General features: G+C 45.7%; 2 protein-coding genes and 1 long non-coding RNA gene across 3 annotated transcripts; 1 reads left to right on the forward strand and 2 right to left on the reverse strand.

Annotated features, from left to right (window-relative positions):
• Positions 1 to 1982: 1982 nt before the first annotated feature.
• On the forward strand, positions 1983 to 16508 carry LOC121838795 (F-box/LRR-repeat protein 18-like). The gene is given in 10 exon segments (XM_042313446.1): positions 1983 to 2208; positions 2416 to 2801; positions 3335 to 3434; positions 3793 to 3993; positions 3995 to 4195; positions 4197 to 4514; positions 4517 to 4875; positions 9658 to 9803; positions 9857 to 9872; positions 15955 to 16508. Coding segments are annotated over 10 exon segments (2094 nt in total). The 5' UTR covers positions 1983 to 2052; the 3' UTR covers positions 16166 to 16508.
• A 5884-nt stretch (positions 16509 to 22392) lies between these two features.
• On the reverse strand, positions 22393 to 22943 carry LOC121843677. The gene is made up of 3 exons (XR_006081703.1): positions 22898 to 22943; positions 22634 to 22765; positions 22393 to 22588 (listed from the first exon to the last, which is right to left on the reverse strand). It is a non-coding gene; the product is annotated as an uncharacterized LOC121843677 (long non-coding RNA).
• Positions 22944 to 23811: 868 nt separating this feature from the next.
• LOC121843676 (predicted GPI-anchored protein 58) lies at positions 23812 to 24949 on the reverse strand. The gene is made up of 2 exons (XM_042313447.1): positions 24856 to 24949; positions 23812 to 24419 (listed from the first exon to the last, which is right to left on the reverse strand). Exons 1-2 carry the CDS (start codon positions 24947 to 24949, stop codon positions 23812 to 23814), a joined length of 702 nt encoding a protein of 233 aa, XP_042169381.1.
• Between the last annotated feature and the right edge of the window lie 606 nt (positions 24950 to 25555).

The following is a 25555-nucleotide window of genomic DNA, read 5'->3' on the forward strand; positions in this document are numbered from 1 at the left end:
AACAATAACTAAAAGTTGGGTAAACAAAACTTTCCTGTGGATATTTTGTGAAAACTTTCGAGCCGCTGAAGGACAACCACAAAGACAACCTGTATGTTTTACATTTATTTTTATTCATCATTCTCTTCGCTTGAAAGGAACATTTACATGACATTGCATTAGTGTCAGGCTGTATGTACCAATGAATTGTTTTTACAGCCTGATTTAATCAAGACTAGTAGCTAGCCAACTGTCACACCACGGGCTAGCTAGACTTGTGTATTACAGCCTGATTTAATCAAGACTAGTAGCTAGCATACAGTATACAGTGCCTTTGGAAAGTATTCAGCCCCAATGATTTTGGGGCGGCAGGTGCCTAGTGGTTAGAGTGTAGAGGAGGCAGGTAGCCTAGTGGTTAGAGTGTAGAGGAGGCAGGTAGCCTAGTGGTTAGAGTGTAGAGGAGGCAGGTAGAGTGGTTAGAGAGGAGGCAGGTAGCCTAGTGGTTAGAGTGTAGAGGAGGCAGGTAGCCTAGAGGTTAGGTTGAGGAGGCAGGTAGCCTAGTGGTTAGAGTGTAGGAGGCAGGTAGCCTAGTGGTTAGAGTGTAGAGGAGGCAGGTAGCCTAGTGGTTAGAGTGTAGAGGAGGCAGGTAGCCTAGTGGTTAGAGTGTACAGGAGGCAGGTAGCCTAGTGGTTGGGCGTAGAGGAGGCAGGTAGCCTAATGGTTAGAGTGTAGAGGAGGCAGGTAGCCTAGTGGTTAGAGCGTACAGGAGGCAGGTAGCCTAGTGGTTAGAGCGTACAGGAGGCAGGTAGCCTAGTGGTTAGAGCGTACAGGAGGCAGGTAGCCTAGTGGTTAGAGCGTTGGGCCAGTAACCGAAGGTTGCTAGATTGAATCCCGGAGCTGACAAGGTAAAAATCTGTCGTTCTGCCCCTGAACAAGGCCGTCATTGTAAATAAGAATTTGTTCTTTAACTGACTTGCCTAGTTAAATAAAGGTTAAATAACAAATAAAAACGTCTAGATTGAGTACTTGGCTGCCAGAGCCAGTCTACCTCTGAATATAACATAACATCCTACATACAGGGAATTTAAAAAACATTTTTATTTCACCTTTATTTAACTAGGCAAGACAGTTAAGAACAAATGATTATTGACAATGACGGCCTACACCAGCCGAACCCGGAAGACGTTGTGTCGCCGCCCTGTGGGACTCCCAATCACGGCCTACACCGGCCGAACCCGGAAGACGTTGTGTCGCCGCCCTGTGGGACTCCCAATCACGGCCTACACCGGCCGAACCCGGAAGACGTTGTGTCGCCGCCCTGTGGGACTCCCAATCACGGCCTACACCGGCCGAACCCGGAAGACGTTGTGTCGCCGCCCTATGGGACTCCCAATCACGGCCTACACCGGCCGGTCGGGAGCCCTGCTTCAGTGATTTAAATTCTACATATCCTCAGAGGGTAGAGGGAACTCGTATCAGTGATTTAAATTCTACATATCCTCAAGAGGGTAGAGGGAACCAGTCAAAACAGCTCATCAAGTCTGTCAGTGAATACTAGGGAGAACTGTAATTCTGTCTCTCATTCTGTCTCTCTCCCTCCACTCTCTCTGTCTCTCTCATTCTGTGTCTCTCTCATTCTGTGTCTCTCTCATTCTGTGTCTCTCTCATTCTGTGTCTCTCATTCTGTGTCTCTCTCATTTTGTGTCTCTCATTCTGTCTCTCTCTCATTCTGTGTCTCTCATTCTGTGTCTCTCTCATTCTGTGTCTCTCTCATTCTGTGTCTCTCTCTCATTCTGTGTCTCTCTCTCATTCTGTGTCTCTCTCATTCTCTCTCATTCTGTCTCTCTCTCATTCTGTCTCTCTCTCTTTCTGTCTCTCGTTCTCTCTCTTTCTCTCTCTCTCTCTCTCATTCTGTCTCTCTCTCATTCTCTCTCTCTCATTCTCTTCTCTCTCTCTCTCATTCTGTGTCTCTCATTCTCTCTCTCTCTCTCTGTCTCTCTCTCTCTCTTTTTTTTTCTTCCCCAGGCTGTGTGTGTAGAGGATGGGATAGGGGTGGTGTCGGGGTCGATCGGGATGTCAGACTTCTCCGATGAGATCTTGTTAAGTATCCTGTGCTATGTCTCGACCTCTGACCTCGTGAATAACGTTTCCCGGACCTGCCGCAAGCTACACACGCTCTGCTATGACAAGACACTGCTGACCACGGTCACACTGTCTGAAGAATACACGGTAACACGCACACACACACACACACACACACACGCTCTGCTATGACAAGACACTGCTGACCACGGTCACACTGTCTGAAGAATACACGGTAACACACACACACACACGCTCACACACACACACACACGCTCATACACACACACACGCTCATACACACACACACTGCAACAAATGATTTTATCTTAATTCTCTGACTTCTCTCTTCAGGCAGATGACGGCGCTATTCGCCAGGTGCTGAAGCATCTATCCAATCACGTGCAGTCCCTCAGCCTTAGCGGCTGCTATTGGCTGTCGGGTTCAACCATCGACCGCCTGATTCGCTGTCGCTCCCTGGTGCGTCTGGACCTATCAGGTTGTCGCGTCACCTCCCTGCGTCTGTCCCGCCTCCTCTCATCCCTCCCCCTCCTCCGATCTCTCGCTTTTGACGTATCGCCTGGCTTCGATTCCGCCCAGCTGAGTGGGGAGGCCCGTGATTCGCTGTCTCGGCTGGCGGAGCTGAGACAGACGGTCCTGACGCCGAGTTACGGGGTCGTTCCCTGCTGCTCCAGCCTCTTCAGTCTGCAGCTGCAGCTGGACATACTTGACGTCACCAGGTGGCACCTTTCAACTGAAACCTCTCTGGTTTGACTGTGTGTGTGTGTGTGTGTGTGTGTGTGTGTTTATTGTGTGTGTGTGTGTGTGTGTTTATTGTGTGTGTGTGTGTTTATTGTGTGTGTGTTTATTGTGTGTGTGTGTGTGTTTATTTGTGTGTGTGTGTGTGTGTTTATTGTGAGTGTGTGTGTGTTTGTGTGTGTGTGTTTATTGTGTGTGAGCGTGTGTGTGTTTATAGTGTGTGTGTTTATAGTGTGTGTGTTAATAGTGTGTGTTTATAATGTGTGTGTTTATAGTGTGTGTGTGTGTGTGTTTATAATGTGTGTGTGTGTTTATAATGTGTGTGTGTGTTTATAATGTGTGTGTGTGTTAATAGTGTGTGTGTGTGTGTGTTTATAATGTGTGTGTTAATAGTGTGTGTGTGTGTGTGTGTTTATAATGTGTGTGTGTTTATAATGTGTGTGTTAATAGTGTGTGTTTATAATGTGTGTGTGTTTTATAATGTGTGTATGTGTGTGTGTGTGTGTGTGTGTAGGGAGGGTACCAGTATGTGTTGCCAGTTGATGATGGGTCAGAGCAGTGTTCCTCACTACCAACAGCTGGAGGAGTTTACTGCCTGTCTGGCACCTGGAGAGGTAAGGTCAGGGTGTTTATAATGTGTGTGTGTTTATAATGTGTGTGTGTGTGTGTGTTTTATAATGTGTGTGTGTGTGTTTATAATGTGTGTGTGTGTGTGTTTATAATGTGTGTGTGTGTGTGTGTGTGTTTATAATGTGTGTGTGTGTGTGTTTTATAATGTGTGTGTGTGTTTATAATGTATGTGTGTGTGTGTGTGTGTGTTTATAATGTATGTGTGTGTGTTTATAATGTGTGTGTGTGTATGTGTGTGTGTTTATAATGTATGTGTGTGTGTTTATAATGTGTGTGTGTGTGTTTATAATGTGTGTGTGTGTTTATAATGTATGTGTGTGTGTTTATAATGTGTGTGTGTAGGTGAACCAGACTCTACTCCTCCTCTACCTCGCTGTGTTCAGTGTTCGTGTTCCGGAGCGTCTCCGCTCCTTCCTGGTTTCAGTTCCTGGTCCGAACCCCGCCCACTGGCCTTCTGCGTCCTCATTGGCCCATAGCCTCGTTCAGCATGGCGACCTGGAAGCCCTGCAGTTGCCTCGCTCCTGGTTGGACGCCACGTCGCTAGGGACGGGTCCTTCTTAGCAACGCTCCCAAGCACTTGAACTTCTCCCGTTGCCCCACGTTACGACAAACTGTCATCCAATCGCTGACTGGCACTGGAGTGAGAGACTCAACGCGATTGGTCAGCCTGAATCTTAGTGGTATAGGCCACACCTCCAATTATCCAGAGTGCAGTAGAGCGCGGGGGAGAGGAGGAGCTTGTTGCCGAGGCGATGAGCCGGTTGGTTATTTGCTGTCCCAATCTGTCACACCTCAACCTGTTACACACACACTATCACCATGACAACGCACACACACCTGGGCTGGAGGCCAACACACACCTGTGTACCAGCCTGTCCAAACTCACACACCTCCGGTCTCTGGCGCTGCCCGCGTGCGCCCTGTCGGACGGTTCACACACACCGTCCCCCTTCCCCCTCCCCTCCTCTCTGCTGCTGGGACTGAGGAAGCCGTCCCGCGTGGGGCTCCAGACCTACAGGCCAGGCTCGGGGACTCTCTCCCCAGGGAGGGCACCTCTGGGCTGGGTACCCTGCTGGCCGGCTGCCCCTGTCTGGAGGTTCTGGAGATAACAGGACCGGGCTTCATCTCTGCCCTGCCGCGTCTTGAGCCCTGTGCCAGGGTGTGTGTGGATCAGAGGACGTGTGTGAACGCTCGCGGGGTGGGGGACGCGCACGTTGCGGCTCTCCGGGGGTTCCGGGGGCTGCGGAGGCTGACGCTGGCGGGGCTGCCGGGGGTCCTGAAGGGGACTGGGCTGGTACAGGTGGCTGAGCACTGCCGGGACCTTCAGGCATTATCTCTGGCCAACCTGGGGTCCTTAAAGACCTGGAACTACAGCGCCGCCCTGCTGGACACACTGAGGAACTGCACCCAGCTCACACAGCTACGGTGAGACTACATACACACACTGAGGAACTGCACCCAGGTCACACAGCTACAGTGAGACTACATACACACTGAGGAACTGCACCCAGCTCACACAGCTACGGTGAGACTACATACACACACTGAGGAACTGCACCCAGGTCACACAGCTACAGTGAGACTACATACACACTGAGGAACTGCACCCAGCTCACACAGCTACGGTGAGACTACATACACACTGAGGAACTGCACCCAGCTCACACAGCTATGGTGAGACTACATACACACTGAGGAACTGCACCCAGCTCACACAGCTACGGTGAGACTACATACACACACTGAGGAACTGCACCCAGCTCACACAGCTACGGTGAGACTACATACACACACTGAGGAACTGCACCCAGCTCACACAGCTACGGTGAGACTACATACACACTGAGGAACTGCACCCAAGTATTATAATATTATATTACTACAATATTATAATATTCATTATATATATTTACATCAACAGGCCTTTCTGTTCTTTACTAGCTACAAACTGTTTTTTTATACATTATATACACAGTATATACATTATTTATATACATTATATATACTATTATATTCATTATACACAAAATACATTTTACACATTATATATACATAGACATTATATACATTATATATACATTATACACATTATATATGCTATTATATACATTATATATACATTATACACATTATATATGCTATTATATACATTATACACATTATATATGCTATTATATACATTATATATATACATTATACACATTATATATGCTATTATATACATTATATATACATTATACATTATACTATTATATACATTATATATGTTATTATATACACATTATATTTACATTATATATTTACATTATATACTAATACATTATATACACATTATATTTACATTATATACTAATACATTATATTTACATTATATACTAATACATTATATTTACATTATATACTAATATTATATTTACATTATATTTACATTATATACTAATACATTATATATTATATTTATTATATACTAATACATTATATTTACATTATATACTAATACATTATATTTACATTATATACTAATATTATTATATTTACATTATATACTAATACATTATATATATATTTACATTATATATAATACATTATATATAATTTACATTTATACCAATACATTTATACATTATATACTAATACATTATATATATTATATTTACATTATATATTTACATTATATACTAATACATTATATTTACATTATATACTAATACATTATATTTACATTATATACTAATACATTCTATTTACATTTTATATATACATTATATACACATTATATTTACATTATATACTAATACATTAATACATTATATTTACATTATATACTAATACATAATTACATTATATTCTTAATACATTATATATATTTACATTATATATTTACATTATATACATTTACATTATATTTACATTATATACTATACATTATATTTACATTATATACTAATAATACATTTTATATATACATTATATACATTATATTTACATTATATACTAATACATTATATTTACATTATATTAATACATTATATTTACATTATATACTAATACATTATATTTACATTATATACTAATTCATTATATTTACATTATATATATACATTATATACACATTATATTTACATTATATACTAATACATTATATTTACATTATATTAATACATTATATTTACATTATATACTAATACATTATATTTACATTATATACTAATACATTATATACACATTATATACATTATATACTAATACATTATATTTACATTATATACCAATACATAATACATTATATTTACATTATATATATTTTACATTATATAATTATTATATATATTATATATTATATATTATACATTATATTTACATTATATACTAATACATTTATTATTATACATTATAAACTTTACTAAGACATTATATAAATACATGATATATATATATAATACATTATATTTACATTATATTAATACATTATATATATTTTACATTGTATATACATTATATACTAATACATTATATATATTATAATATATTTACATTAATACATTATATTTACATTATATTTAATATTATACTATACATCAACAGGCCTCTGTTCTTTACTGCTGTTTTTTATTAGCCACAAATATAAATACATGATATATACTATTATATATACTATTATACACATTTATATACATTATACACATATATACATAATATATTTACATTATACATTATATACATTATATATACTATTATGTACATTATATATACTATTATACGCATTATACATACTATATACATTATATATTTACATTATACTACTATTATGTACATTATATATATTTTATTATATTATATACATTAGTACATATCATAATATATTTACATTTACATTATATAGATTATAGGCCTTTATGTTCTTAATATAGCATTATACACATTATATACATTATATATTTACATTATACATTATATATACTATTATGTAAGGTAGCCTATTATATTGCTATACACATTATACACATTAAAGAGGAGTGGGAGGCCCGGTGCACAACTGAGCAAGAGGACAAGTACATTAGTGTCTTCGGTTGAGAAACAGACGCTCACAAGTCCTCAACTGGCAGCTACAGAAAAGCACATTTTTTTGTCCATTAAAATAACATCAAATTGATCAGAAATACAGTGTAGGCATTGTTAATGTTGTAAAGGACTAAGTGCTAAGTGACCCTAAACTTTTGAACAGTAGTGTACATGTATACATTATAAACATTTTATACATTAAATACTTTATATATACATGCATTATATACATCATACACATTATATGTATTATATATATATATATATATATATACATATACTTTATACACATTATATACACATTTATATACATTATACACATGTATATATGTTATACACATTTATATACATTTTACACATGTATATATGTTATACACATATTTATATATTATATATATTACATTATATATATATATATTTATACATTATAACACATTATATATATATATACACTTTATACATTATACACATTATATATATATATATATATACACATTATATATATATATACTTTTTATACACATTATATACACATTTATATACATTATACACATGTATATATGTTATACACATTTATATACATTTTACACATGTATATATGTTATACACATTTATATACATTATACACATTATATATATATATACTTTATACATTATACATTATATATATATATACTTTATACATTATACACATTATATATATACACTTTATACATTATACACATGTATATATGTTATACACATTTATATACATTATACACATTATATATATATATATACACTTTATACATTATACACATTATATATGTTATACACATTTATATACATTATACACATTATATATATATACACTTTATACATTATACATGTATATATGTTATATACATTTATATACATTATACACATTATATATATATATACACTTTATACATTATACACATTATATATGTTATACACATTTATATACATTATACACATTATATATATATATACATTTTATACATTATACACATTATATATATATATACTATACATTTTATACATTATACACATGATACACATTTTTATATACATTTTAAACATGTATATATGTTACCCACATTTATATACATTATATACATGTATATACATTATACACATTATATATACATTATACACATTATACATATATATATACTATATACATTATCACATATATATATATATATACTATATACATTATACCGCATTATATATATATATACTTTATACATTATACACATTATATATATATATACTTTATACATTATACACATTATATATGTTATACCATTTATATACATATATGTATATATGTTATACACATTTATATACATTACCCTACACATGTATATATGTTACCCTACATATTTATATACCATTATACACATGTATATGTTATACTACATTTATATACATTATACACCTACATATATATACCGCCCCTATATACATATATACCGCCCTATATATATATATACTTTATACATTATACCATTACATATATACCGCCCCTACCCTACATATATAGAAAGGGTCGCCCTACCCTACATATACCGCCCTGCCCTACATATATATATACCGCCCTACCCTACATATATATATACCGCCCTACCCTACATATATATATATACCGCCCATCTCTATATATATATATACCGCCCTACCCATATAGATATACCGCCCTACCTTATTAATATTATACACATTTAAACATATATATAGAGTGGTTCACTCTCACCTTGTCACAACACAACTGATTGGCTCAAACGCATTAAGAAGGAAATAAATTCCACGTGAACTTTTAATAAGGCAAACCTGTTAACTGAAATGCATTCCAGGTGACTACCTCATGAAGCTGGTTGAGAGAATGCCAAGAGTGTGCAACGCTGCCTTCAAGGCAAAGGGGGGTGGGGGGGGTATTTTAAGAATCTCAAATATAAAATATATTTTTGATTTGTTTAACACTTTTTTGGTTACTACATGATTCCATATGTGTTATTTCATAGTTTTGATGTCTTCACTATTATTCTTCAATGAGAAAATAGTAAAAAAATAAAACTGAAACTGGAATGAGTAGGTGTGTCAACTTTTGACTGGTACTGTATATAATGTGTGTGTGGGTAGGTTGGAGCAGCCCTACCTGGTGTGTAACGGTGCATTCTGGGAGGCGTTGTCATGCTGTTCTCGTCTCCGCCGCCTCTGTCTCATCTCGCGGAACGGAACCTTCCACCCCGCTGCCGTGGTTACCATGGAGTGCTGGCTGCACTATGGTGTGTCACATGTTCTTGGGCGGAACTCTGGTGGCGTGTCGGACGCTGGGCAGAAACACTGCTAGACCGGTGAGTCTGTCTCTCTGTCTGACTAGGGAGTCTGTCTCTGTCTGACCGGTGAGTCTGTCTCTGTCTGACCGGTGGGAGTCTGTCTCTCTGTCTGACCGGTGAGTCTGTCTCTCTGTCTGACCGGTGAGTCTGTCTCTCTGTCTGACCGGTGAGTCTGTCTCTGTCTGACCGGTGAGTCTGTCTCTCTGTCTGGCCGGTGGGGAGTCTGTCTCTGTCTGACCGGTGAGTCTGTCTCTCTGTTTGACTGGTGAGTCTGTCTCTGTCTGACCGGTGGGGAGTCTGTCTCTGTCTGACTGGGAGTCTGTCTCTCTGTCTGACTGGTGAGTCTGTCTCTCTGTCTGGCCGGTGAGTCTGTCTCTCTGTCTGACCTGGGAGTCTGTCTCTCTGTCTGACCGGTGAGTCTGTCTCTGTCTGACCGGTGAGTCTGTCTCTGTCTGACCGGTGGGGAGTCTGTCTCTCTGTCTGACCGGTGGGGAGTCTGTCTCTCTGTCTGACGGTGGGGAGTCTGTCTCTCTGTCTGACCGGTGGGAGTCTGTCTCTCTGTCTGGCCGGTGGGGAGTCTGTCTCTCTGTCTGACCTGGTGAGTCTGTCCCTCTGTCTGACCGGTGGGGAGTCTGTCTCTCTGTCTGACCGGTGGGGAGTCTGTCTCTCTGTCTGACTGGGGAGTCTGTCTCTCTGTCTGACCGGTGAGTCTGTCTCTCTGTCTGACTGGTGAGTCTGTCTCTCTGTCTGACTGGTGAGTCTGTCTCTGTCTGACCGGTGAGTCTGTCTCTCTGTCCTGACCGGTGGGAGTCTGTCTCTCTGTCTGACCGGTGGGGAGTCTGTCTCTCTGTCTGACCGGTGGGGAGTCTGTCTCTCTGTCTGACCGGTGGGGAGTCTGTCTCTCTGTCTGACCGGTGGGGAGTCTGTCTCTCTGTCTGACCGGTGGGGAGTCTGTCTCTGTCTGACCGGTGGGAGTCTGTCTCTCTGTCTGGCCGGTGGGGAGTCTGTCTCTCTGTCTGACTGGGGGAGTCTGTCTCTCTGTCTGACCGGTGAGTCTGTCTCTCTGTCTGACCGGTGGGGAGTCTGTCTCTGTCCTGACCGGTGAGTCTGTCTCTCTGTCCGGCCGGTGGGGAGTCTGTCTCTCTGTCACGGCCGGTGGGGAGTCTGTCTCTGTCGGCCTGGGAGTCTGTCTCTCTGTCTGACTGGGGAGTCTGTCTCTCTGTCTGACCGGTGAGTCTGTCTCTGTCTGACTGGTGAGTCTGTCTCTCTGTCTGACCGGTGAGTCTGTCTCTCTGTCTGGCCGGTGGGAGTCTGTCTCTGTCTGACCGGTGGGGAGTCTGTCTCTCTGTCTGGCCGGTGGGGAGTCTGTCTCTCTGTCTGACCCGGTGGGAGTCTGTCTCTCTGTCTGACTGGTAGTCTGTCTCTGTCTGACCGGGGAGTCTGTCTCTCTGTCTGACCGGTGGGGAGTCTGTCTCTCTGTCTGACCGGTGGGGAGTCTGTCTCTGTCTGGCCGGTGAGTCTGTCTCTCTGTCTGACCGGTGAGTCTGTCTCTGTCTGACCGGGGAGTCTGTCTCTGTCTGACCGGTGGAGTCTGTCTCTCTGTCTGACCGGTGAGTCTGTCTCTCTGTCTGACCGGTGTCTGTCTCTGTCTCTCTGTCTGACCGGTGAGTCTGTCTGTCTCTCTGTCTGACCGGTGGGAGTCTGTCTCTCTGTCTGACCGGTAGTGCCTGTCTGTCTCTCTCTGTCCGGCCGGTGGGGAGTCTGTCTGTCTCTCTGTCTGGCCGGTGGGGAGTCTGTCTCTCTGTCTGACTGGGAGTCTGTCTCTCTGTCTGACGGTGGGGAGTAGTCTGTCTCTGTCTGGCTGGTGGGGAGTCTGTCTGTCTCTGTGGCTGGTGGGGAGTCCTGACCGGTGGGGAGTCTGTCTGTCTCTCTGTCTGGCCGGTGAGTCTGTCTCTCTGTCTGACCGGTGGGAGTCTGTCTGTCTCTCTGTCTGACCGGTGAGTGCCTGTCTCTCTCAACAGAAAAGGATGACATCGGTGAGTCTGTTCTATATAAGGAATGATTTCTATACTGTTCTGACAATGATAGTGAGATTCTATACTGTCTCTCTGTTTCTGACGGATAGTTCTGTAGCTCTATCTGTTCACAATGATAGTTCCCGGTGAGTCTGTCTCTCTGTTCTATACCGATAGTTCTATATACTGATAGTTCTATATAAGGATAGCTCTGTACAATGATAGTTCTATATACGGTGAGTCTGTCTCTCTGTCTCTGACACCCTTGAGGATAGTTCTATATGAGGATAGTTCTATCTGATGATAGTTCCGAGGATAGTTCTGTCTCTGAGTTCTGAGGTAGAGGATAGTTATATATCTGTCTCTCTGTCTGACTATATGAGGAGTCTGTTCTGAGGATAGGGGAGTCTATCTGAGGATCTCTCTGTACTGATAGTTCCGGTGAGGATAGTTCTGTCTGTCTCTCTGTCCGGTTCGGTGAGGATAGTCTGTCTGTCTCTCTGTCTGACCGGTGTTCTATATGAGGAGTTTCTGTCTGTTCTCTCTGTCTGACTATTAGGTGGGGAGTCTGTCTGTGATTCTCTATCTGACCTATATGAGAGATAGTTCTGATGATAGTTCAAGTTCTCTCAACTGATAGAATGAGGATAGACATCAATGGTAGGATAGTTCTATATAATGATAGTTCTATGCACTGATAGTTCTATATGAGGATAGTTCTATACAATGATAGTTCTATATAAGGATAGTTCTATATAATGATAGTTCTATATAAGGATAGTTCTATACAATGATAGTTCTTTACAATGATAATAGTTCTATACAATGGTTCTATATACACGATAGTTCTATATAAGGATAGCTCTATACAATGATAGTTCTATATGCTGATAGTTCTATATGAGGATAGTTCTATATACTGATAGTTCTATATGAGGATAGTTCTATATGAGGATAGTTCTATATACTGATAGTTCTATATACTGATAGTTCTATATGAGGATAGTTCTATATACTGATAGTTCTATATGAGGATAGTTCTATATGAGGATAGTTCTATATGAGGATAGTTCATCATATGAGGATAGTTCATCATATGAGGAGAGTTCATCATATGAGGAGAGTTCATCATATGAGGATAGTTCTATATACCGATAGTTCTATATAAGGATTATATGAGGATAGTTCTATATAAGGATTATATGAGGATAGTTCTATATGAGGATTTTTCTAAATGATAGTTCTATATGAGGATAATTCTATAATGATTATATAATGACAGTTCTATATGAGGATTTTTTCTAAATGATAGTTCTATATGAGGATAATTCTATAATGATTATATAATGACAGTTCTATGTAATGATAGTTCTATATGACGATAGTTCTACATAATGATAGTGCAATGTGAAGATTTTTCTATATGAGGATACTTCTATATGAGGATACTTCTATATGAGGATAGTTCTATATAATGATAGTTCTATATACTGATAGTTCTATATGATGATAGTTCTATATGATGATAGTTATCTATGATGATAGTTCTATATGAGGATAGTTCTATATACTGATAGTTCTATATGAGGATAGTTCTATATACTGATAGTTCTATATACTGAAAGTTCTATATGAGGATAGGTATATATACTGATAGTTCTATATGATGATAGTTCTATATGAGGATAGTTCTATATACTGATAGTTCTATATACTGATAGTTCTATATGAGGTTAGTTCTATATGAGGATAGGTATATATACTGATAGTTCTATATAATGATAGTTCTATATGAGGATAGTTCTATATACTGATAGTTCTATATACTGAAAGTTCTATATGAGGATAGGTATATATACTGATAGTTCTATATAATGATAGTTCTATATACTGATAGTTCTATATAATGATAGTTCTATATGAGGATAATATAATGTTCTATATAATGATAGTTCTATATGTTATTTTAGTTCTATATGAGGATAGTTCTACTGATAGAGGATAGTTCTATGAGGATAGTTGTCTATGAGGATAGTTCTATATAATGATAGTTTCTATGAGGATAATTATATATAATGATATTTTTAATGATAGTTCTATATAATGATAGTTCTATATGAGGATAATATAATGTTAGTTCTATCTATGATGGTAGTTCTGCTATGATGGTAGTTTCTCTATGTGAGGATAGTTCTATAGGAGGATAGTTCTATATAATGATAGTTCTATATGAGGATAGTTCTTTATGAGGATAGGTGTATATACTATTAGTACTATATAATACTGATAGTTCTATATACTGATAGTTATATATAATAGTTCTATATGAGGATAATTCTATATAATGATAGTTATTTTTAATTATAGTTCTATATAATGATAATATACTGATAGTTCTATATAATATTCTATGTAAGGATAGGTCTATATGATGATAGTTCTCTATGATGATAGTTCTATATACTGATAGTTCTATATACTGATAGTTCTATATGAGGATAGTTCTATTTGAGGATAGTTCTATATGAGGATAGTTCTATATGAGGATAGTTCTATATGAGGATAGTTCTATATGAGGATAATGTTAGGTCTATATGATGATAATTCGATATAATAATTATATGATGATAGTTCTATATAATGATAATATAATGGTAGTTCTATATAATGATAGTTCTGTAGTTCTATATGAGGATAGTTCTATATGAGGGTAGTTCAATATGAGGGTGGTTCTATATGAGGGTGGTTCTATATGAGGGTGGTTCTATATGAGGGTGGTTCTATATGAGGGTGGTTCTATATGAGGGTAGTTCAATATGAGGGTGGTTCTATATGAGGGTGGTTCAATATGAGGGTGGTTCTATATGAGGGTGGTTCTATATGAGGGTGGTTCAATATGAGGGTGGTTCTATATGAGGGTGGTTCTATATGAGGGTGGTTCTATATGAGGGTGGTTCTATATGAGGGTGGTTCTATATGAGGGTGGTTCTATATGAGGGTAGTTCTATATGAGGGTAGTTCAATATGAGGGTGGTTCAATATGAGGGTGGTTCTATATGAGGGTGGTTCTATATGAGGGTGGTTCTATATGAGGGTGGTTCTATATGAGGGTGGTTCTATATGAGGGTAGTTCAATATGAGGGTGGTTCTATATGAGGGTAGTTCAATATGAGGGTGGTTCAATATGAGGGTGGTTCAATATGAGGGTAGTTCAATATGAGAATTGGTTCTATATGAGGGTAGTTTCTATATGAGGTGGTTCTATATGAGGTTCTATATGGTGGTTCTATATGAGGGTGGTTCTATATGAGGTAGTTCAATATGAGGGTGGTTCTATATGAGGTGGTTCTATATAGAGGTGGTTCAATATGAGGAGTAGTTCAATATGAGGTTCTATATGAGGTTAGTTCTATATGAGGGTGGTTCTATATGAGGTGGTTCTATATGAAATTGTAGTTCTATATGAGGGTGGTTCTATATGAGGGTGGTTCTATAGGTGGTTCTATATGAGGTGGTTCTATGAGGGTGGTTCTATATGAGGGTGGTTCTATATGAGGTGGTTCTATATGAGGGTGGTTCTATTTGATGATAGTTATATATAATTATAGTTCTATTTGAGGGGTAGTTCTATATAATGATAGTTCTATTTGAGACTTATCTCCTCACCAACTTCAAACATCAGCTATCTGAGCAGCTAACCGGGACGCTGCTGCTGTACATAGTCTATTGGTAAATAGCCCACCCATTTTCACCTACCTCATCCCCATACTGTTTTTATTTATTTACTTGCTCTTTTGCACACATTGTATATAGACTCCCCCTTTGTTTTCTACTGTGTTATTGACTTGTTAATTGTTTACTCCATGTGTAACTCTGTGTTGTCTGCTCACACTGCTATGCTTTATCTTGGCCAGGTCGCAGTTGCAAATGAGAACTTGTTCTCAACTAGCCTACCTGGTTAAATAAAGGTGAAATAAAAAATAAAATAAAAATATTTGATGATAGTTATATATACTGATAGTTCTATTTGAGGGTAGTTCTATATGAGGGTTGTTCTATATAATGAAGCCCTCTCCTTCCTCTAGGTTCTCTGTGGAGCGTCCGGCCCTCAGTGTGGTCATCTACCCTCTGCTCCATGAAGACCTTCCATTGGTCATCAGAGACATGCCCCTCCCACTGCTCGATCAACTGACCCTCTTCCAAAGCCGCGTTGCCCAGGCCCCGCCCTCGTCACAATTGGGACACCAGAGAGCAAAGAGGCAACTAGCCAATCAGAGCCCCTCATCACCATGGTGATGCCAGAGAGTGAAGAAGCATCTAGCCAATCACAGCCCCTCAGATTAGAGGTCTTCACGGGTTCAAAAAGTTGGACCTGTTCCGAACTGGACCTGGGGCTGTCCCACCCGGACCCGAAGTGCATCAATTATTCTGTTTAATATAGAGACTGAGGACAACTAGACCCGTTCCATATCGACATGGTTGGATCCAGACCCGATCTGAGTGAGAAAAAAAAGAAAAGTCATATTTTTTAAACTACTTTATTCATCGAAGACGATGAAGTGTGAGAGGAGGGAGAGAGACGTGCCTCTAGCAGGGAGGGAGAGAGAGAGACGTGCCTCTAGCAGGGAGGGAGAGAGACGTGCCTCTAGCAGGGAGGGAGAGAGAGAGACGTGCCTCTAGCAGGGAGGGAGAGAGACGTGCCTCTAGCAGGGAGGGAGAGAGAGAGACGTGCCTCTAGCAGGGAGGGAGAGAGAGACGTGCCTCTAGCAGGGGGAGAGAGAGAGACGTGCCTCTAGCAGGGAGGGAGAGAGACGTGCCTCTAGCAGGGAGGGAGAGAGAGACGTGCCTCTAGCAGGGAGGGAGAGAGAGACGTGCCTCTAGCAGGGAGGGAGAGAGAGACGTGCCTCTAGCAGGGAGGGAGAGAGACGTGCCTCTAGCAGGGAGGGAGAGAGAGAGGTGCCTCTAGCAGGGAGGGAGAGAGACGTGCCTCTAGCAGGGAGGGAGAGAGACGTGCCTCTAGCAGGGAGGGAGAGAGACGTGCCTCTAGCAGGGAGGGAGAGAGACGTGCCTCTAGCAGGGAGGGGGAGAGAGAGGTGCCTCTAGCAGGGAGGGAGAGAGACGTGCCTCTAGCAGGGAGGGGAGAGAGAGAGGTGCCTCAAGCAGGGAGGGAGAGAGAGACGTGCCTCTAGCAGGGAGGGAGAGAGAGGTGCCTCTAGCAGGGAGGGAGAGAGAGGTGCCTCTAGCAGGGAGGGAGAGAGACGTGCCTCTAGCAGGGAGGGAGGGAGAGAGCGTGCCTCTAGCAGGGAGGGAGAGAGAGACGTGCCTCTAGCAGGGGGGAGAGAGACGTGCCTCTAGCAGGGGGGAGAGACGTGCCTCTAGCAGGGGGGGAGAGACGTGCCTCTAGCAGGGGGGGAGAGAGACGTGCCTCTAGCAGGGGGGAGAGAGACGTGCCTCTAGCAGGGGGAGAGAGACGTGCCTCTAGCAGGGGGGGAGAGAGACGTGCCTCTAGCAGGGGGGGAGAGACGTGCCTCTAGCAGGGAGGAGAGAGACGTGCCTCTAGCAGGGAGGGAGAGAGACGTGCCTCTAGCAGGGAGGGAGAGAGACGTGCCTCTAGCAGGGAGGAGAGAGACGTGCCTCTAGCAGGGAGGGAGAGAGACGTGCCTCTAGCAGGGAGGGAGAGAGACGTGCCTCTAGCAGGGGGGAGAGAGACGTGCCTCTAGCAGGGGGGGAGAGAGACGTGCCTCTAGCAGGGGGGAGAGAGACGTGCCTCTAGCAGGGGGGGAGAGACGTGCCTCTAGCAGGGGGAGAGAGACGTGCCTCTAGCAGGGGGGGAGAGGTGCCTCTAGCAGGGGGAGAGAGAGGTGCCTCTAGCAGGGGGGAGAGAGAGGTGCCTCTAGCAGGGGGAGAGAGAGGTGCCTCTAGCAGGGGGAGAGAGAGGTGCCTCTAGCAGGGGGGAGAGAGAGGTGCCTCTAGCAGGGGGGGAGAGAGGTGCCTCTAGCAGGGGGAGAGAGAGGTGCCTCTAGCAGGGGGGAGAGAGAGGTGCCTCTAGCAGGGGAGAGAGAGGTGCCTCTAGCAGGGGGGAGAGAGAGGTGCCTCTAGCAGGGGGGGAGAGAGGTGCCTCTAGCAGGGGGAGAGAGAGGTGCCTCTAGCAGGGGGGGAGAGAGGTGCCTCTAGCAGGGGGGAGAGAGAGGTGCCTCTAGCAGGGGGGAGAGAGAGACGTGCCTCTAGCAGGGGGGAGAGAGACGTGCCTCTAGCAGGGGGGAGAGAGAGGTGCCTCTAGCAGGGGGGAGAGAGAGGTGCCTCTAGCAGGGGGGAGAGAGACGTGCCTCTAGCAGGGGGGAGAGAGAGGTGCCTCTAGCAGGGGGGGAGAGAGGTGCCTCTAGCAGGGGGGAGAGAGAGGTGCCTCTAGCAGGGGGGAGAGAGGTGCCTCTAGCAGGGGGGAGAGAGACGTGCCTCTAGCAGGGGGGAGAGAGACGTGCCTCTAGCAGGGGGGAGAGACGTGCCTCTAGCAGGGGGGGAGACGTGCCTCTAGCAGGGGGGAGAGAGACGTGCCTCTAGCAGGGGGGAGAGACGTGCCTCTAGCAGGGGGGGGAGAGACGTGCCTCTAGCAGGGGGGAGAGAGGTGCCTCTAGCAGGGGGGAGAGAGGTGCCTCTAGCAGGGGGGAGAGAGAGGTGCCTCTAGCAGGGGGGAGAGAGGTGCCTCTAGCAGGGGGGAGAGAGAGGTGCCTCTAGCAGGGGGGAGAGAGGTGCCTCTAGCAGGGGGGGGAGAGAGGTGCCTCTAGCAGGGGGGAGAGAGAGGTGCCTCTAGCAGGGGGGAGAGAGAGGTGCCTCTAGCAGGGGGGAGAGAGAGGTGCCTCTAGCAGGGGGGAGAGAGGTGCCTCTAGCAGGGGGGAGAGAGAGGTGCCTCTAGCAGGGGGGAGAGAGAGGTGCCTCTAGCAGGGGGGAGAGAGAGGTGCCTCTAGCAGGGGGGAGAGAGGTGCCTCTAGCAGGGGGAGAGAGAGGTGCCTCTAGCAGGGGGGAGAGAGAGGTGCCTCTAGCAGGGGGGAGAGAGGTGCCTCTAGCAGGGGGGAGAGAGAGGTGCCTCTAGCAGGGGGGAGAGAGAGGTGCCTCTAGCAGGGGGGAGAGAGAGGTGCCTCTAGCAGGGGGGAGAGAGAGGTGCCTCTAGCAGGGGGGAGAGAGAGGTGCCTCTAGCAGGGGGGAGAGAGAGGTGCCTCTAGCAGGGGGGGAGAGAGAGGTGCCTCTAGCAGGGGGGAGAGAGAGGTGCCTCTAGCAGGGGGGAGAGAGGTGCCTCTAGCAGGGGGGAGAGAGGTGCCTCTAGCAGGGGGGGAGAGAGAGGTGCCTCTAGCAGGGGGGAGAGAGAGGTGCCTCTAGCAGGGGGAGAGAGGTGCCTCTAGCAGGGGGAGAGAGAGGTGCCTCTAGCAGGGGGGAGAGAGAGGTGCCTCTAGCAGGGGGGAGAGAGAGGTGCCTCTAGCAGGGGGGGAGAGACGTGCCTCTAGCAGGGGGGAGAGAGACGTGCCTCTAGCAGGGGGGAGAGAGAGGTGCCTCTAGCAGGGGGGAGAGAGACGTGCCTCTAGCAGGGGGGAGAGAGACGTGCCTCTAGCAGGGGGGAGAGACGTGCCTCTAGCAGGGGGAGAGAGACGTGCCTCTAGCAGGGGGGAGAGAGACGTGCCTCTAGCAGGGGGGAGAGAGACGTGCCTCTAGCAGGGGGGAGAGAGACGTGCCTCTAGCAGGGGGGAGAGAGACGTGCCTCTAGCAGGGGGGAGAGAGACGTGCCTCTAGCAGGGGGGAGAGAGACGTGCCTCTAGCAGGGGGGAGAGAGACGTGCCTCTAGCAGGGGGGAGAGAGACGTGCCTCTAGCAGGGGGGAGAGAGACGTGCCTCTAGCAGGGGGGAGAGAGACGTGCCTCTAGCAGGGAGGGAGAGAGACGTGCCTCTAGCAGGGAGGGAGAGAGACGTGCCTCTAGCAGGGAGGGAGAGAGACGTGCCTCTAGCAGGGAGGGAGAGAGACGTGCCTCTAGCAGGGAGGGAGAGAGACGTGCCTCTAGCAGGGAGGGAGAGAGACGTGCCTCTAGCAGGGAGGGAGAGAGACGTGCCTCTAGCAGGGAGGGAGAGAGACGTGCCTCTAGCAGGGAGGGAGAGAGACGTGCCTCTAGCAGGGAGGGAGAGAGACGTGCCTCTAGCAGGGAGGGAGAGAGAGACGTGCCTCTAGCAGGAGGGAGAGAGACGTGCCTCTAGCAGGGGAGGGAGAGAGACGTGCCTCTAGCAGGGAGGGAGAGAGAGACGTGCCTCTAGCAGGGAGGGAGAGAGACGTGCCTCTAGCAGGGAGGGAGAGAGAGACGTGCCTCTAGCAGGGAGGGAGAGAGAGACGTGCCTCTAGCAGGGAGGGAGAGAGACGTGCCTCTAGCAGGGAGGGAGAGAGAGACGTGCCTCTAGCAGGGAGGGAGAGAGAGACGTGCCTCTAGCAGGGAGGGAGAGAGAGGTGCCTCTAGCAGGGAGGGAGAGAGAGCGTGCCTCTAGCAGGGAGGGAGAGAGACGTGCCTCTAGCAGGGAGGGAGAGAGAGAGGTGCCTCTAGCAGGGAGGGAGAGAGAGCGTGCCTCTAGCAGGGAGGGAGAGAGACGTGCCTCTAGCAGGGAGGGAGAGAGAGAGGTGCCTCTAGCAGGGAGGGAGAGAGAGGTGCCTCTAGCAGGGAGGGAGAGAGAGTGCCTCTAGCAGGGAGGGGAGAGAGAGGTGCCTCTAGCAGGGAGGGAGAGAGAGGTGCCTCTAGCAGGGAGGGGAGAGAGAGGTGCCTCTAGCAGGGAGGGAGAGAGAGGTGCCTCTAGCAGGGAGGGAGAGAGAGGTGCCTCTAGCAGGGAGGGAGAGAGAGGTGCCTCTAGCAGGGAGGGAGAGAGAGAGGTGCCTCTAGCAGGGAGGGAGAGAGAGGTGCCTCTAGCAGGGAGGGAGAGAGACGTGCCTCTAGCAGGGAGGGAGAGAGACGTGCCTCTAGCAGGGAGGGAGAGAGAGACGTGCCTCTAGCAGGGAGGGAGAGAGACGTGCCTCTAGCAGGGAGGGAGAGAGACGTGCCTCTAGCAGGGAGGGAGAGAGACGTGCCTCTAGCAGGGAGGGAGAGAGACGTGCCTCTAGCAGGGAGGGAGAGAGACGTGCCTCTAGCAGGGAGGGAGAGAGAGCGTGCCTCTAGCAGGGAGGGATGAGAGACGTGCCTCTAGCAGGGAGGGAGAGAGACGTGCCTCTAGCAGGGAGGGATGGAGAGACGTGCCTCTAGCAGGGAGGGAGAGAGACGTGCCTCTAGCAGGGAGGGATGGAGAGGTGCCTCTAGCAGGGAGGGAGAGAGACGTGCCTCTAGCAGGGAGGGAGAGAGACGTGCCTCTAGCAGGGAGGGAGAGAGACGTGCCTCTAGCAGGGAGGGAGAGAGACACGTGCCTCTAGCAGGGAGGGAGAGACACGTGCCTCTAGCAGGGAGGAGAGAGACACGTGCCTCTAGCAGGGAGGGAGAGAGCACGTGCCTCTAGCAGGGAGGGAGAGAGACGTGCCTCTAGCAGGGAGGGAGAGAGACGTGCCTCTAGCAGGGAGGGAGAGAGACGTGCCTCTAGCAGGGAGGGAGAGAGACGTGCCTCTAGCAGGGAGGAGAGAGAGACGTGCCTCTAGCAGGGAGAGAGAGAGACGTGCCTCTAGCAGGGAGAGAGAGAGAGACGTGCCTCTAGCAGGGAGAGAGAGAGAGACGTGCCTCTAGCAGGGAGGGAGAGAGACGTGCCTCTAGCAGGGAGAGAGAGAGAGACGTGCCTCTAGCAGGGAGGGAGGGGGAGAGAGAGAGAGGTGCCTCTAGCAGGGGAGAGAGAGAGAGGTGCCTCTAGCAGGGAGAGAGAGAGAGAGGTGCCTCTAGCAGGGAGAGAGAGAGAGAGGTGCCTCTAGCAGGGAGAGAGAGAGAGGTGCCTCTAGCAGGGAGGGAGAGAGAGAGGTGCCTCTAGCAGGGAGGGAGAGAGAGAGGTGCCTCTAGCAGGGAGGGAGAGAGAGAGGTGCCTCTAGCAGGGAGGGAGAGAGAGGTGCCTCTAGCAGGGAGGGAGAGAGAGGTGCCTCTAGCAGGGAGGGAGAGAGAGAGAGGTGCCTCTAGCAGGGAGGGGAGAGAGAGAGGTGCCTCTAGCAGGGAGGGAGAGAGAGAGGTGCCTCTAGCAGAGAGAGAGAGAGAGTGCCTCTAGCAGGGAGGGAGGGAGAGAGAGAGAGGTGCCTCTAGCAGGGAGGGAGAGAGAGAGGTGCCTCTAGCAGGGAGGGAGAGAGAGAGAGGTGCCTCTAGCAGGGAGGGAGAGAGGTGCCTCTAGCAGGGAGGGAGAGAGACGTGCCATTTAGGATACAACCATAATCCTCTGGGTGAGAGAACAGGAGACCCAGAGAGACTGATTTCTCAGAAGCATCGTAAGACTAATAAATTCCTCTTTAAAACCTTCGTTAGGAGCATCATTAAATCTCCTTCAATGTTTCCCAAAACCATCATTATATTAATGTTGTACTTGAAAAAAGCTTGTTAAAAAAAACAAACAAATGTCAGCTAAGTGCTAGATGTTGTACACTGTAAACTCAGATCTCACTGAACATACATCAAGATGTTGATCTCTGCCTGACGGTGCCCGCCAGGTCACTTCAGAGCGGAGTTGACGACAGAATACAAAGTTGCCGATGTCTTTGTCATTGTTCCAAACACGCGATGGAAGAAAGGCTGCTTCAAATGACCTCTACATCCCTGCAGCATCGGCCTGTGTAATTACATCACATGACCTCTACATCCCTGCAGCATCGGCCTGTGTAATTACACCACCTCATTACATCCCTGCAGCATCGGCCTGTGTAATTACATCACATGACCTCTACATCCCTGCAGCATCGGCCTGTGTAATTACATCACATGACCTCTACATCCCTGCAGCATCGGCCTGTGTAATTACATCACCTCATTACATCCCTGCAGCATCGGCCTGTGTAATTACATCACATGACCTCTACATCCCTGCAGCATCGGCCTGTGTAATTACATCACATGACCTCTACCTCTCCCTGTCTCAATAAAGACACCTTGGTCTCAGCATTGACTCCCTGTCTCTAAATAAAGACACCTTGGTCTCAGCATTGACTCCCTGTCTCTAAATAAAGACACCTTGGTCTCAACATTGACTCCCTGTCTCTAAATAAAGACACCTTGGTCTCAGCATTGACTCCCTGTCTCTAAATAAAGACACCTTGGTCTCAGCATTGACTCCCTGTCTCTAAATAAAGACACCTTGGTCTCAGCATTGACTCCCTGTCTCTAAATAAAGACACCTTGGTCTCACATGACCCCTGTCTCTAAATAAAGACACCCTGGTCTCAGCATTGACCCCTGTCTCTAAATAAAGACACCTTGGTCTCAGCATTGACTCCCTGTCTCTAAATAAAGACACCTTGGTCTCAGCATTGACTCCCTGTCTCTAAATAAAGACACCTTGGTCTCAGCATTGACTCCCTGTCTCTAAATAAAGACACCTTGGTCTCAGCATTGACTCCCTGTCTCTAAATAAAGACACCTTGGTCTCAGCATTGACTCCCTGTCTCTAAATAAAGACACCTTGGTCTCAGCATTGACTCCCTGTCTCTAAATAAAGACACCTTGGTCTCAGCATTGACTCCCTGTCTCTAAATAAAGACACCTTGGTCTCAACATTGACTCCCTGTCTAAGTAAAGACACCTTGGTCTCAGCATTGACTCCCTGTCTAAATAAAGACACCTTGGTCTCAGCATTGACTCCCTGGTCTCAGCATTGACTCCCTGTTTAAATAAAGACATCTTTGTCTCAACATTGACTGTCTGTCAACCTTGGGCCCCTGTAGCACCGCAGGAGAACATTCCTGGTCCGTTCACTGGTTCTCCTTCACCGGGTCTTTGACAGTTCGGAGTTCAAGAAGAACCAGGTATGGAGACACTAGACTCTCCCTCTCCACACTGGCCGGGCTGGGAGCGACCCTGGCTGGGAGGACTTCAGGTCTGGCCTCTCCCTCTCCACACTGGCCGGGCTGGGAGCGACCCTGGCTGGGAGGACTTCAGGTCTGGCCTCTCCCTCTCCCACACTGGCCGGGCTGGGAGCGACCTGGGCTTGGATGACTTCAGGTCTGGACTCTCCCTCTCCACACTGGCCGGGCTGGGAGGACTTCAGGTCTGGCCTCTCTCTCTCCACACTGGCCGGGCTGGGAGCGACCTGGGCTGGGAGGACTTCAGGTCTGGCCTCTCCCTCTCCACACTGGCCGGGCTGGGAGGACTTCAGGTCTGGACTCTCCCTCTCCACACTGGCCGGGCTGGGAGCAACCCTGGCTGGGAGGACTTCAGGTCTGGTCTCTCCCTTCCACACTGGCTGGGCTTGGAGAGACCTGGGCTTGGATGACTTCAGGTCTGGACTCTCCCTTCCACACTGGCCGGGCTGCTGGTCCCGCTGGTCCTTGCAGAAGACGCTGTACCGGGAAGAGAGGCAGGATGCTGGGCAGGAGGTAGGACAGGAGGAGAGGAGGATGAGGGAGGAGGAAGAGAGGCAGGAGGCTGGGCAGGAGGTTGGACAGGAGGAGAGGAGGATGAGTGAGGAGGAAGAGAGGCTGGGCACAAGGAGTAGAGGCAGGAGGAAGAAAGGGAGGAGAATAGGCAGGAGGAGGTGATGCAGGAGGCCGGGCAGTGTAATGACATCACACAGTACTGGTACTTGTGTGTAATGACTTATCAGCGAAAACAACGTGTCAGGCAGCCTGTCATTTTTTGTGTTTATACTTTTTCATAACGACAACCACAATGGATAAAATGACTGGCGGAGAAACAATTGGAACCATTTCCATGTTTTGACCACTAGGTTTTATGGGTAGTATGACATTTCCACTGTTGGGGCTCAACAACGGCACGGATACAACGATGAGCCCTCTATTCATCTCTATGGCAATTACACCCATAGAGATATAATGAATAGAACGGTCTTGGAACCTCTAACCCCTGGCAATCTGACCGGTGAACCCATTGGTGGACACACAATGGCTGCCTGGTATTGTGATGCGATCATTTCCGTGGTAATGTAGAATGTTCATTCTATTGATGTTTAACTGATGTGCTTCATGCAATGGAAGGTATTGTTTTGTAATGTTTGTTTAGTTTGTATTGGATTTTTCTGGGATGATTTGTATTTATTAAGGATCCCCATGAGATGACCTCCCCCCCCTCTTCCTGGGTGTCCGGCAACATTAAGGCAGTTATGTAGTCATGGCTCTATGTAGTACTGTCGCCTCCCATAGTCTGTTCAGGACAAACCTCTGGTGGCATGTCTTATAAGCTGTGTGCTAGTCGTTTAAACAGACACCTCGGTGGATTCAACATGTCAATACTGCTCAAATAATAAGTAGTGATGAAGTCAATCTCTCCTCCACTTTGAACCGGGAGAAATTAACATGCATATTATTAATGTTAGCTCTCTGTGTACATTTAGGGCCAGCCAAATCAACAAATCCCAGCACATATTGATGGGTACACTTCTCTTTTACTTCCTGCTTTGCCCCTATGTGCTCGCAATGTCTGCCAGTCCAACCATTATGCCATCGTTGGGGAACGCCGTTCTATTCATTATATTTCTATGATTATAACCTTTTCGTCTTAACCCCGCTTAAACCTTAATAATCAAAGTGCTAAAACCGAACTTT

Source organism: Oncorhynchus tshawytscha, unplaced genomic scaffold (assembly GCF_018296145.1).
Source record: "Oncorhynchus tshawytscha isolate Ot180627B unplaced genomic scaffold, Otsh_v2.0 Un_contig_15429_pilon_pilon, whole genome shotgun sequence".
Taxonomy (NCBI): Eukaryota; Metazoa; Chordata; class Actinopteri; order Salmoniformes; family Salmonidae; genus Oncorhynchus; species Oncorhynchus tshawytscha.

Excerpts from the sequence above, each read along its gene's own strand:
- LOC121843676 (XM_042313447.1), bottom strand. The coding sequence starts at position 24,949 with ATGAACATTCTACATTACCACGGAAATGATCGCATCACAATACCAGGC. Across the intron at positions 24,420-24,855 it reads CACCGGTCAGATTGCCAGGG|CCTCCTGCCTCTCTTCCTCC; the intron begins GTTAGAGGTTCC and ends CCTCCTGCCCAG.